General features: G+C 42.6%; 3 protein-coding genes across 6 annotated transcripts in view; 2 read left to right on the top strand and 1 right to left on the bottom strand.

Moving 5' to 3' along the window:
• PRKRA (protein activator of interferon induced protein kinase EIF2AK2) overlaps positions 1-13,695 on the bottom strand; it is a 77,902-nt gene that overhangs the window by 28,649 nt on the left and 35,558 nt on the right. Inside the window, exon 1 of one of the 4 annotated variants that reach the window (XM_033945640.1) lies at positions 1,142-1,348. The exons of 1 other annotated variant lie outside the window; for it this stretch is intronic. In XM_033945640.1, coding sequence (XP_033801531.1) covers positions 1,142-1,203 — 62 coding nt within the window. In that variant the 5' untranslated portion in view covers positions 1,204-1,348. Of the gene's footprint in view, positions 1-848; positions 982-1,141; positions 1,349-13,695 lie in introns of those variants that run through there. 2 more of the 4 variants (XM_033945642.1, XM_033945643.1) reach the window with 2 other exon arrangements.
• PJVK (pejvakin) overlaps positions 1,280-13,695 on the top strand; it is a 64,141-nt gene continuing 51,725 nt past the window's right edge. Inside the window, exon 1 of the mRNA XM_033945645.1 lies at positions 1,280-1,466. Within this exon, the coding sequence (XP_033801536.1) occupies positions 1,437-1,466 (30 nt within the window). The 5' untranslated portion in view covers positions 1,280-1,436. The remainder of the gene's footprint in view (positions 1,467-13,695) is intronic.
• LOC117360954 (U7 snRNA-associated Sm-like protein LSm10) lies at positions 8,983-9,390 on the top strand. The gene has a single exon (XM_033945647.1). The coding sequence runs from the start codon at positions 9,019-9,021 to the stop codon at positions 9,388-9,390; it is 372 nt and encodes a 123-aa protein (XP_033801538.1). The 5' UTR covers positions 8,983-9,018.

The following is a 13,695-nucleotide window of genomic DNA, read 5'->3' as shown; positions in this document are numbered from 1 at the left end:
TCCCCTCAGTGTCCCGCCCCAGCAGGAGAGCGCAGGACCGACCCGGACCCCCCCCCCCCCCCCAGTCCATAAACAGCCGAGGAGGCTGCGCCAGGCCCTTTGTCAGCTCGGGGGGCAATGCAAGGGACATCGGGGAACATTAAAACAAAAATAGTTTATATATACATAAATAATTTAGTGTATTTATGATCAAGCTGATTGAGAGGTCTTTTTTTAACCTTTGCCTTTATTTTGTTTTTCTGATCAGGAGGATAGTGTAAAGCTCCAGTGCACTGCTTAAACTGGGGGAAGAAATCTGGTTTGGTTCCTGGACCCACCCCCAAAATAAGACCTAGTGCGTTTTTGGGCACAAAATTAATATAAGGCACTGTCTTATATTCGGGGAAACACGATAGTCTCTTCCGGCTGCCTTTTATTCACTCTCAAGAGTCCTGAAACCCTCGACCCCACTCGGGGTCAATTTAGCCTGCGTTCTAGCGCCCCCACCTCTGCAGAGGCGAGCATGGCTCCCAGGGGACCTTTCCCTAAGCTTAAAAAAAAATGCTGTAGTCTGGCCAGGAAGGTACTCTTTCAGAAGGGCTGAACTCCTGGCTGCAGACCCCCGATCCTCTCCCAAGCAGAGCTATCCCAGGACTACTGGGAACCTCTGGAAAGCTTAGTGGGGGGAAAAAAAATCAGATCTAACTCAAAAATAAATCCAATGCAGAGCTGATGAAAAGACGCCTCAATTCGCTTGCAGAAGGCTGCTCAGGGCGGAGCTGAAAAAAAATATGACCGGCATAGTTGGGGTAAAGAACCCATCCGTAAGGAATTCTATGCTGTTCGCACAGAAGTATAAGAAAACCTACCGGTAGTACTGTACAAGAAGCCTATACTACTCATCCAGTACTTCGATAAGATACTGTATTCAAAAAGAAACCGGTCCCTCTGCCCCTAACACTGCCGCGTGCAGAGCTCGAGCCAATTAACTCCACCATCTCGCTGCTTTCCTATGTCCTTCGCTTGGGCCAGCGAGCCTTACGCTACCCAAACTACCTGCGCGCGCCGATAGCCAACCGCAGGTTACCCAGCAAGCCCCGCGCGGTTGACACTAGCACTCAGAAGCCGGCAGGCCTCGGGCACCTGAGTTGCGGGAGATTACCTGAGTGGCTTCTTGTTGCAAGAGCTCCTTTTAGGCGCGGCTGGAAACCTTTCCTCGGACATGGTGCTGGTTTTGAGACCTTCCTGTCCAGTGCTGGTAGCTGAAGGCTTGAAGCCGCGCGGAAAAGGGGCTCCGTAAGCAGAGCCTAGCGCACCGCTCTCTTTCGCTGATGCTTGTCTTCTTCGCGTGACGTTATGGGTCCTGGGAGGCTGCTTAGATGCCGCGTCACGGTTGTGGAGGAGGGGTAACCTGACTGACTGGGAGAAGCGGGAGGAACCCATCCCGGAGTAGATTAATGTTGCTCATTTCATTCTTTGATTCCGGGGTTGGTTTAACTCGGTGATTTTCGCTGTTTGTAAGGTTTTCAGGATGCATTATATTATATGCATGCTATAGTTTTGTAAATCACTTTGGCATATTTGTTGTGGATATCATGGGAAAACCAACTGATTGGGTGTGATCCAAGAACTGGGTTGGGAATCACTGGTTTAACTAGTAAAGTAAATTTATTTTTATTATTTATATACCACTTATAGCCTAAGTAGTGTAAATTCAGGTACTCAAGTACTTCTCACTATCTGTCCCTGTGGGCTCGCAATCTACTACTACAATTAATTATCAATAGCGCTACCAGATGTATGCAGCTCTGTGCAGTCACAAAGAAGAAAAAAAACAGTCCCAGTGTGAAAGAGCTTACAATCTAAACAGCCAGGACAGAGAAACAAGATGTCATGGATACAGTTAAGGGGAATGGTTAATCAGCTGGCTGGGTTGGAGGGCAGAGGAGTAGGCTATATCAAAAAGGTGGGTTTTGAGTCTGCTTTTAAACAAGGGAAGGGGCCTGATGGACAAACTCAGGTAATTTATTCCAGGCATAGGGGGCAGCCAGATAAAAGAAACAAAGTCTGGAATTGGTGGTAGAGGAGAAGGGTAAAGCTAAGAGCGGTTTATCTGAAGAAGGTTTATCTGGGAGGTGTATAAGGAGACAGAACAGATGAGAGATATTGAGGGGCAGCAGAATGAACACTCTTGTAGATCAGTAATAGGATCTTCAACTGTATGTGATGACGGATAGGGAGTCAGTGAAGTGACTTGAGAGAGATGACATGATCTTAGCGAGGTTGGTAGAAGATGAGTCGTGCAGTAGAGTTTTGCACAAATTGCAAGGGGGGGAGAGGTGACACTGCTTGAGACCAGTTAGAAGTAGATTGCAGTAATCTAAGCGTGAGGTTATAAGAGCATGGATAAGGGTCCGGGAAGTGTGGTCAGAAAGGAAGGGGCAAATTTTGGTGATATTGAAGAGATAGAAGCAACAGGTCTTAGCAGCTTGTTGGATGTGCATAGAAAATGAGAGGTTGGAATTGAAGACGACTCCAAGGTTGCGAGCAGAGACTGGAACAATGACAGTATTATTTACTGAGATGGAGAAAGGAGAAGGAGAAGCAGCTCAGTCTTGAACATATTTAATTTCAGATGACGGCAGGACATCCAGGCAGCAATGTCAGTCAAACAGGAAGAGATTTTTTCCTGGACTTTAGGTGAAATTTCAGGTGTCCAGCCAAACACAACATTGATGAGTTGATTCACTTTGAAGTGAAGATGAAGCTGGTAGAGAAATGTTCACCAAGAAATGCTATCGTGATAGGCTGCTGGTCATCCCATAAGAAAATAATAGCCTTACTGGGTCAGACTAGTGGGTCATCTAGCCCAGTATCCTGTTTCCACAGTGGCCAATCCAGATCACAAGTATCTGGCAAAAACCCAAATAGTACCAACATTCCATGCTACCGATCCAAGGTCAAGCAGTGGATTCCCCCATGTCTATCTTAGCAGACTATGGACGTTTCCTCCAGGAACTTGTCCAAACCAGTTATGTTAATCATTCTTACCACACTCTAGCAATGCGTTCCAGAGCTTAACTATTCTCTGAGAGAAAAAATATTTCCTTCTATTGGTTTTGAAAGTATTTCCCTGTAACATTGAGTATCCCTAGTCTTTGTAATTTTTAATGGAGTAAAAAATCAATTCACTTGTACCCATTCTACTTCAGCCAAGATTTTTTAGATTTCAAATCTCCCCTGATCTGTCTCTTTTCCAAACTGAAGAGCCCTAACCTCTTTAACCTTTCATCATATGAGAGGAGTTCCATCCCCTTTATCATCTTGGTTGCTCTTCTTTGAACCTTTTCTTATTCCGCCATATCTTTTTTGAGACATGGTAATCAGACTTGAATGCAATACTCAAGGTGAGGTCACACTATGGAACGATACAGAGGCATTATAACATTCTTATTCTTATTTACCACCCCTTTTCTAATAATTCCTAGTATCTTGTTTACTTTTTTTGGACTTGCATTCGTAAAATTTTTGGAGTATATCAGTAAAACTTTCCTATGATTTTAAATTAGTGCAATGCTACATTACACACAGGCTCTATAAATTATATTAAAGAGTCCACTACATAAAATATACACAATCAGCCCTATGCATAACTAAACACTCAACTATATTGAAGTACTGTATTCATATCCGCATACCTCAGTGCTCAAAATGAAATTAAAGTGATATCTAGAGTAGAGGTTGCTAGCTGGGACCATCATAACCACAGTGTAGTCTCATATAATGCATCGTGTATATCATAAACAGTCCAGATAAAAAGTTATACTTATCTGGGAGTGATGCAACATTTCTCTGACTAGTTTCCTCTGCTGTAGAAGTGAACAAAATCAAACTGCAAAATGAAGTTCCATCAGGCCCAAACGCAGAGTTCATATGTTTAGCCACCCAACAATAAAAGCCTGCCGATACAAAAGATACCTGGATAGAACTCTTGCTTTCCAAGCAGACCAACAGAATGATTGGCTGGGTAACATCATTAAGCATTCCTCATCCTACCTTAGCTTTAGAAAACTAGTCAAAACAAACTTGTTTAACTGAATTCTAACCTAAAAACTTGTATAGCCTTATATCTGTATTCTACCTACATGTACTCGATGACCCTACATTGTGCCTAATTCTCTGACTTTCTCCCTTTCTCTGATTACCTACATGTATTTGACGACTTTTATTGTAATTATTTCGCGATTGTCCAGTTCTTCTTATTTTAAACCGCCTCGAACTACTATGGCTTTGGCGGTATATAAGAATAAAATGATTATTAGTATAAGAGTTGCCACTGCTGGGTCAGACCGGTGGTCCATCCTGCCCAGCAGTCCGCTCATGTGGCGGCCCCCCAGGTCAAAGACCAGTACTCTAAATGAGTCCAGCCTCATCTGCGTACGTCCCAGTTTAGCAGGAACTTGTCCAGCTTAGTCTTGAAACCCTGGAGGGTGTTTTCCCCTACAACAGCCTCCGGAAGAGTGTTCCAGCTCTCCACCACTTTCTGGGTGAAGAAGAACTTCCTTACATTTGTACGGAATCTGTCCCCTTTCAACTTTAGAGAGTGCTCTCTCATTCTCCCTACCACAGAATCAAGAGTGCCCTCTCATTCCCCCTACAACAGAATCAAGAGTGCACACCCAAAGGTGCCTAAACCCGGTCCCTTGACTCGAGTTTTGCTCCAAGTGTCATCAGGAGGGAGTAAACTCACGGGATTTGAGCTCCTGAGAAGTGTGTGGTGCTGTGGTTAGAGCTATACCTTGGAGGTGTGAGGAAAAACACGGGCTTCTTCCCAAGAGAGCAGTGCTGGCTCAAGATAGGGTAATGCTGTAGACCCGGGTATGGTAGAGGCTGGATCCATACCACCTTTAGCAGCCCCACAAGCCTGTGTGGGTGTTGAAGCTGCAAGAAGAGCAAGAGGCTTTATAATCCTTTTAAGGACCGAACTGCAAGCTTTACAGCACGATTGGGTTGGTATCTGATGTTTGACTACTGCTTCACGACTTCAGATTTGGCAGCCATTTTTAGTGGGTTGTGCATCTTTACATTTATGGTTATATGGTTTTGGATACACCTGTTGAAGACTCATAAGACTCCTAAGCCAGGCCGGTTAGGCCGAAACATGTACATGTTGGGTCATTGAGTCCATGAATGTATTTATGAAACTTTGGATAAATAAAGGCATTTGAATTCATCAGATCAGTTGAAGGACACTTTGTGCGCATCATTCTGATTGGGACAATTCTGCTCTATCTTTGTGTGTACTTGCTATACAGGACATAGACCGTAGAAGTTTGTCCAACCATAGAAGTGCCCCAGTGCCAGAATTGCTGTCAAAGCTAACTCCAGCTCATCCTGTCTTGCCATATATGGGACAAATATGATACTGTAGAAGTCCGTCCAGTATCAGCTTCACTTCCCCACTGCTGGAACTGTATTTAAGCATCATTCCTGTGTGTCATGAATAAAATTTTAGTTGTTGATCTGATGATCTTTTGAGTTTTCTGTCATCCTATTTCTGTCTCTATTCAAATCTCTAGTCACCCAGTCAAAGAAATCAGTCAGATTCATTTGGCACGATTTCTCTTGGAGAAAACATATTGTCTCAGATCTTGTAACTGATTTGATTTCAGAGGTTCTTGGAGCCACTTGTTCAGGTTTTTAAGACTTTGTAAAGTCTCTTGTGGAGAGCTTATATGATGGCCCTGGAAGCGCTGCACTGCCTGTGAGCGCACTAGCACTGGATCAGGGAGAGTTCCTTGCCAAGAAGGCTTCCCTGCCTCGGAACAAGCCAATTCTAAGCATCAGTGACCAATTGAGCAGGACTGGATGTCCTTTTCCATGCCTTTATTATCTCGAGGCTCAAATTTGTCTGAGGATAGGAAGCTGTGGTTGCACTTGATCAGAGTGATGATCCTTCAGTGCACTGTTTTTTCAATCTACATCTGTTTCCCATGTTATTTCAGATATACTCCACCTCTCATTGTTCTGTCATGCACAAATACACAGACTACCTTTTTTCCAGCACATCCAAACATCACCTCATTAGTCACTGACCAATGGGAATACCCAGAAGGATCTATAAAGGTAGCAAAAGCCATGTCCAGGCATTACTCTATGTCTCCGGAATTCCAACAGCTGTTTTCTCAGCTGAAGGTAGATTCTGCGGTAGCTCAAGAGAGGGAAAGGGTGATGCTGAAGAACACACAGCATCACAAAGTGGACTTAAGGACCTTAAAAGACAGTTTGAAGCGCTAGCTTTGGGTATCAAAGCGGCAGTGGCTGCCTCCTTTGTGGCTCAGGCCTGTCATACTAGGTTAAGGCACAGTTCTATGGAGCTGGAGGACATCTCTTCCCATTTGATTATGGAAGGAGTGGATTATGTGGCAGATGCTCTTTATGACATCATCAGATGCCCACCAGATGCTCCGTATTAGATAGTGGGTGTGTGATTCAGCCTCCAAGGTTATTCTAAGTAGGTTACCCTTTAAGAGGGAGATGCTTTTTGACAAGTGCTTGGCGACCTCATGGCCAGACAGAGATTTGGCAACTACAGATGCCAAAAACCCTCAGGGTCACGCAGCACAGTCACCAAAAAGCCATAGTGACACCAGGTCATCTGCCATGCCTCTTCATGGTGGGAGATTGTCGGCTTTCTGGAGGGAATGGAAACAGATCTCAGACTGCTGGGTCCTGAACATTATTCAAGAGGGGTACAAGATCGAGTTTTCTCACCTTTCTCCATATCTTTTCCTTGACTCCCCTACTGGATGGCCAGAAAAAGAGGCCATGGTCCAAGCGACAGTACAACTCTTGAACATTAATGCCATAGAACCTGTTCCCAAAGAAGAATCGGGCTCCGGCAGATATTCCATATACTTCATAGTGCCCAAGAAAGGCACAGAAGACTGGAGACATATCCTGGATCTGAAGTCTGTAAATGCGGCACTGGAGTTCCACGCTTCCGCATGGAGAAGGTCTAGTCAGTTGCTGGATTTAATATACACATAACTTCACATTTCCATTTTTCCAGATCACAGAAAATATCTGATATTTCATGTTCTCCAGAGATGCTTCCAGTTTGTGGTGCTGCCTTTTGGATTGGCGACAGCCCCGTGCAACTTCACCAAGGTGATAGCGGCTCATCTGCTGGCATTCAAACTTGGGAAAGGTAGACGTGGATTTCAGTAGGTTATTTCATTGTAGTTCTCTTTATAACTCAGAAAAATCATGCTAGGGTTGCATATAAAAAAAGTGTTTTAGCTTAGATCAGTAATTTAGGTTGCATTTCAGGGCTTAAGCTCAGATAAGTGCACAAATAGCAGTTGAGGAAAGTCTCTGGTGTTAATTCCCTCCTATCCACCCTAAGATGGAACTTTTTGATTTGTACACTCTTCAGCCAACCAGGAACAGAGAGCATTGCTTTGGTAGGATTTTTCTGCTCTTTCTTTTTTCTTCAAGGTGTAAGTACTTCTGCAACCACAGTATGGCTGGGAAATATAGTGACAGACAGAAAATGATAACCAAGCAGAGGGAGTGGTTCCATGTACAAGCTGTCTTCAGCTTTAATCCCTCATGAAGGAAGTAAAGGAATTGAGAGAGGAGGTGGAAAGACTGAGAAGCATCCATGAGAATGAGAGGTACATCAATAAAATGGTTCATGAGGCATCAAAGATTTCCAGCAATGGCAAAGAAGGAAGGACTGCTGGACTCAGATTATGGAACCCTGCAAGATTGGTAGTGTAACTCCACCCACCCTTGAACTGAAGAACTGGTATGCAGCCCTGGAACTGGAGGAGGTGACAGTCTCCCAGGGAGAGGAAGGACCAAAGTTTGAAATCCCCAAAATTACTGGATCCGTGAGCACTAGGAGGCGTAAGGTAGTGTTGGTTGGCAATTCCCTTCAGAGGGGTACAGAAACGTCCATCTGCAGAACAGACAAGTTTATTAGGATTTTATATACCGCCTATCAAGGTTATCTAAGCGGTTTTTACAATCAGATACTCAAGCATTTTCCCTATCTGTCCCGGTGGGCTCACAATCTATCTAACGTACCTGGGGCTATGGAGGACTGAGTGACTTGCCCAAGGTCACAAGGAGCAGCGCAGGGTTTGAACCCACAACCCCAGGGTGCTGAGGCTGTAGATCCAACCACTGCGCCACACACAGACATGATGCCCCAGGAGATATGCTGTCTGGTGCCAAAATCCAAGATGTTATGGAAAGCTTGCCAAGACTCATCAAGTCTGATGACTATTATCCGATGCTGCTCATTCACGTTGGCCCTAATGATACTGCCAGATACCCCTGCAAACATATCAAAAGTGACTTTGTGGCTCTGGAAGAGAAGGCTGAAGCAGTCAGATGCACAGGTGGTATTCTCATCCATCCTCCCTAGAGCAGAATGCATGGCTACTTGGATGTTTTTGTTGAGAGCATTTTGGCTTCCTGGACCATGGGATGATTTTCCAAGGGCTGCTGAGCAGGGATGGTATACACCTATCAAAGAAGGAAAGAACTGTCTTCGGCGGCATGCTGGCTAATCTACTGAATAGGGCTTTAAACTAGAAGTGATGGGGGCAGGGTGATCAAAGTCTCTGGGTGAGTATAAGCCCTCAGGTAAGTAAATCACTAAATACCTCTACAAGAATGGGAAAAGGGGGCAGTGTCTGGAAAGCAGTGTATACTAATACTCGAAGTATGGAAACAAGATTCTGGATCTAGACGCTGTGATGGAAGAAGATGAGTTGGATATATCAGACAAAAACCCATCCATAACAGACTTGAAAATTAAAGCAACCAAGTATCCAATTCAGAATTCACTCAAAATCTTGGGAGTACTGATTGACAGATGCTGCACAATGCAATCTCATATAAATAAAACTACCCAAAAGGCATTTTTCACAATGCGCAATCTAAGAAAAATTAAAAAATTCTTCGATACCCAAAGAGCTGAGGGGGAGCGTTTGTTTCTGTGATGTGACAAGGTAATATTGCAAAATGGAGATCAGCCATTCTATCAAAGAACGCACTATCTCTGAGAACAGCTTAATCATTCTACTCCAAGGCATTCATGGGTCCGTTACCACCATTGACCTCCGGGATGAAAGCACTGCAAAGGGCCGAATCCTGAACGTAGATGCGTTTATGAACATTCGCCTGGCTGAAGTGACATACACGGACAGGAAGGGCCGGGTCTCCCAGCTGGATGATTTGTTTGTAACTGGCAGAAACATCAGATATGTCCACATACCTGACGAGGTGGATATTGTTTCAACAATTGAGAATCAACTTCAGAAAATCCACAGGATCCGCAACTTTGGCAGCGAAGGAAAAGGAAGAAAGGAATTCAGTACCCGGAAGTCTAAGTGAAACGTCTAGAGGCCGATGGCTTTTGCCCAGAAAAGTTATCTGATTGCAGTTCTTATATCAAGTGCATTCTGAAGTGTGCCAAGAGCAGCCAGTTGTTGTCATTTGCTGAAGCTTATTAAAAAATATTGGTAGCATTAAAAAAAAAAAAAAAAATTCTTCGATAAAGATCAATATAGGATTATAGTTCAATCCCTTGTATTAGGACTTCTAGATTATTGCAATATTCTTTATCTACCATGCCCCATTAATATGATCAAACAATTACAGACAGTTCAGAATACAGCTCTCAGGTTAATTTACTCGCTCAGAAAATTTGACCACATCACCAATGCCTACTTAGACTCACATTGGCTACCGATTAGAGCCAGAGTTCAATTCAAACTATACTGTATACTTTTCAAAGTAATTTATGGTACGACACACACCTATCTCTACAATCGACTAAATCATCTTCTACCAACAAGAACAAGAAGATCACAGAACATATTTTCCTATCCATCATTAAAAGGTACTCAGCGCAAAAAGCAATATGATAACCTCCTAGCAACACATGCAGCAAAACTAGAATCCTCTATCTCCAAATTGTTATCTACAACATCTGACATTAAAGTATTCCGTAAAGAAATCAAAACTTTCCTATTCTTAAAGTATATTCAACCTACTTAAACTCCCCCTTTGCCTACTCTCTTTATAACATTCCCATGCATAGTCTACTCCCTGGTATCATCCTCTCAATATCCTAATAAGCAACAGGTTTTCCAAATAATCAATTTAATCCATATAATCTTCCACTATAACCTTCTACTTAACATTTTATGAAAATCAGATAATCTTTTATGCAATGTAACTATAATTAATTTTCCCATGAAATGTAATTTATTGTTATGTAATTCCTATGTAATGTTATTTATTATGAAATGTAATCAGAAATAATTTCCTATGTAACATATCCAGAAATAATCTCTGATATATTGTGTCTATGTCTTTATCTATTCTATTTGCTTTTTCTAATAATTATTTTTCTTGGGTACTTTAGCTAGATTGTGAGCCTTCGGGACAGTCAGAGAACTTCTAAGTACCTTTTTTTCCATTTTTTTTTATTTTTATGGCATATTTATGGTATCTATACTGTAAACCGCTTTGAACCTCACGGTATAGCGGTATACAAGAAGTAAATTATTATTATTATAAATTGGTGATCACGGAGACGTGATTCACAGAGACCCATGACTGGGATGTAATTATATCGAGCTATTATAATCTGTTCAGGAAAGACAGGGTAGGAAGAAAAGGAGGGGGAGTAGCGTTACATGTTAAAGATTATATTAAAGTTACACAATTGCGCATCTACAGGGCAAGAAAGAGGCACTGTGGATTAATTTGGAAAGAGGGAATGGTGAAAATATTTACATTGGTGTGATATATAGCCCTCCTTCTCAGACAAGTGAACAGAGATGCCAGATGTTCATTGGGGTATACCTATTGCAGGATCTTCTAGAAGTAGGGAGATCCTGGATTCTATACTAGGAGAACTGTTCCAGCAGTTTGTAATGGAACCCAAGCGGGATAGGGTCATACTGAACTTAGTACTTACAAATGGGAAAAGTTCTGATGTTACAGTGGGTGATCTGGCATCCAGTGATCACTGCATGGTATGGTTTAATATTAAGATGGGTATAGAGAGGGCTCATTCAAATGTAAAAGATTTAGACTTTTAAAAAAACTAACTGTGGTTGGGAGATTACATCAAGGAATTGTCTGGATGGGAACGTCTGGAAGGAGAAGAAATGCAGTAGGCAAAACTGAAAGGTGTTATTGTAAGGGTGACAGACCTTTTTGTGAGACAAGTAAATAAAAGTAAGAGGAAAAGAAGGACGCTTTAGTTCTCAAAAGTAGTAGCTGAGAAGGTAAGGAATAAGAGGTTACCTTTCATATGCTACAAAAGATCACAGAAAGAGGAAGACAGGCAAAAATATCTGGAAAAGTTAAGAGAGGCTGGTCAAGTAGTCAAGAAAGCACAGATGCAACTGGAAGAAAAAATAGCTGACATGGTAAATTGGGGAGACAAGACATTTTTTTAGATATATCGGTGATACAAAGAAGTATAAAAGTGGCATTTTGAGACCCAAAGGTAAAGGGGAGAAATATGTAGAAGCTGATAAAGAAAAAGCTGAATTGCTTAACAAATATTTCTGTTCTGGGTTCACGGCTGAAGTGCCGGGAGTGGGAAAGTAGAATACAAATGCAAATAGGGATGGAAGATTGGAAGACTCTGATTTTCAGAGGGTTGTGTTTGTGAGGAGCTAGCTAAATTAAAGGAAGACAAAGTGATGGGGCCGGATGGTGTACATCCGAGGGTGCTGAAGGAACTTAGGGAAGTTCTTGTAGCTCTGCTGACTGATCTTTCCAATGCTTCTCTAGAGTTGGGAGTGGTACCGGAGGACTGGAGAAGGGCAGATGTGGTCCCGCTCCATAAAAGTGGAAGTAAGGAAGAAGTAGGGAAATACAGGCCGGTAAGTCTGACTTCTGTAGTAAGCAAATTAATGGAAACTCTTTTAAAACATGGCTACATGGATTCTCTAGAGGTAGGTCTTGTAGACAAATCTGATCAATTTCTTTGACTGGGTGACCAGAGAATTGGATAGAGGGACTGTGCTAGATGTGGTGTATTTAGATTTTAGCAAAGCATTTGACAGTGTTCCACACAGGCATTTAATAAGTAAACTGAGTGCCCTTGGGATGGGCCCCAAAGTGACGGGCTGGGTTAGGAACTGTTTGAGTGGAAGGGGACAGAGGGTAGTGGTCAATGGAGATCACTCTGAGGAAAGAGATATTACTAGTGGTGTGTCTCAAGGTTCTGTTCTTGTGCTTGTTCTTTTAACATTTTTATAAACGATATTGCTAAAGGGCTGTCGGGTAAGATTTGCCTCTTTGCAGATCATACCAAAATCTGCAATAGAGTAGACACCCCGGATGATGTGAATAACATGAAGAAAGACCTAGTGTTTGAAGAATGGTCTGAAATTTGGCAGCTAAAATTTAATGCTAAGAAATGCAAGGTCATGCATTTTGGCTACAAAAACACGAAGGGAACGGTATAGTTTAGGGGAGACTTGCGGAACCTGGCGGTAGCCATTCAGCTAGCAGCACAGGGCCACGCGGGAGCTCGAGAAGCTCGCTCCTGCATGCCTGTGAGCCTAAAAGGAAGTGCGCAGGGCAGAAGCGCGGTCCTGCCCATACACCGCTGGACCACCAAGGATAACACAAAAGATACGTGGGGGTAAAAAAAAAAAAGATTTGTATTGGTCAGGCCGGTTGATGGGAGAGATCTCTCCTGTCCCGGTCTATCAGAGGCTTGCATCAAGTTGGGGAGGGGGGTCGGGTGATGACCTGAATATAAGATGACAGTCCCATTTTGGGGCCATTTTTTGGCCCCAAAATCTCATCCTGTGTTCGAGTATATACGGTAATTTAATCCATCTGACTTAAAATATGCCTGGGATAGTTTAAAAAATAAGGGGCTTAGTCATCTGCCTTACCCCCATACTAGGTTTTCCATCTGGGATGGTGTCAGATTTCCACCTTAATCATTCAATTGTTCTTTCTAGTTTTTCCAAGCTGCTCTTGATATAACAGCTGTTGCCTTCTGTCCGGAGGAGACTAAAGCTTTCAGAAAGTTCACTTAGCTTTTTATTTCCCTTGATCTCAAAAGGCTGAGTCTAACAACAATGAAGCCCTCTTTCTATTTGGGAAGTGGATTCTATTTTTTTTATTGTTTATACTCTGGTTAGGCTTGACCTTAAAAGGACATGTCAAGGCCTTTGTAGTAAAAGCAATGGCATTAGTGATTAGTGTAGCCATGCAAATCTTTCCATGGGATTTGTGTGACTACAGAGAGGAAATCAACACATTTATCTGTATTTTCTATCTAGATATCAGGATGCTTAGTTAATTTATTTTTTTTGAGGGGGGGGGCTGGCTTAGCTGTCTGCGAGAGTGTAATATAAGAACAAAAACAGCAAACAGATGGGAAAAACAAAAAGTGCTCATCAAAAGCCATGTTTCAACTTTGGCCTTTTTTTTCTTCTTATCTTTTACTTGAACATGATGACCCTAAGCTTGGGGTGTTCCATCTCTGTGCCTGCTTCTCATTAACAAATGTGAAGTGCTTTTAGATAACAAAGGGAAAAAACCCAAATCAGTTACAAAACCCATCTTGCCTTGTCCTTGAAATTGTTCTTTAGCTTGGAATAAAATCAATAAAGGCCACGTAGATCAAATGCTGTATGGGAAACCCTCCTGTGC

Source organism: Geotrypetes seraphini, chromosome 5 (genome assembly GCF_902459505.1).
Source record: "Geotrypetes seraphini chromosome 5, aGeoSer1.1, whole genome shotgun sequence".
NCBI classification, from domain to species: Eukaryota; Metazoa; Chordata; class Amphibia; order Gymnophiona; family Dermophiidae; genus Geotrypetes; species Geotrypetes seraphini.
Note: the sequence above shows the minus strand (reverse complement) of the source record. Positions and strands in the feature narration are given on the sequence as shown.

Bases quoted from the DNA above. Each gene is read 5' to 3' on its own strand.
- LOC117360954 (XM_033945647.1), top strand. From the start codon at position 9,019: ATGGAGATCAGCCATTCTATCAAAGAACGCACTATCTCTGAGAACAGC.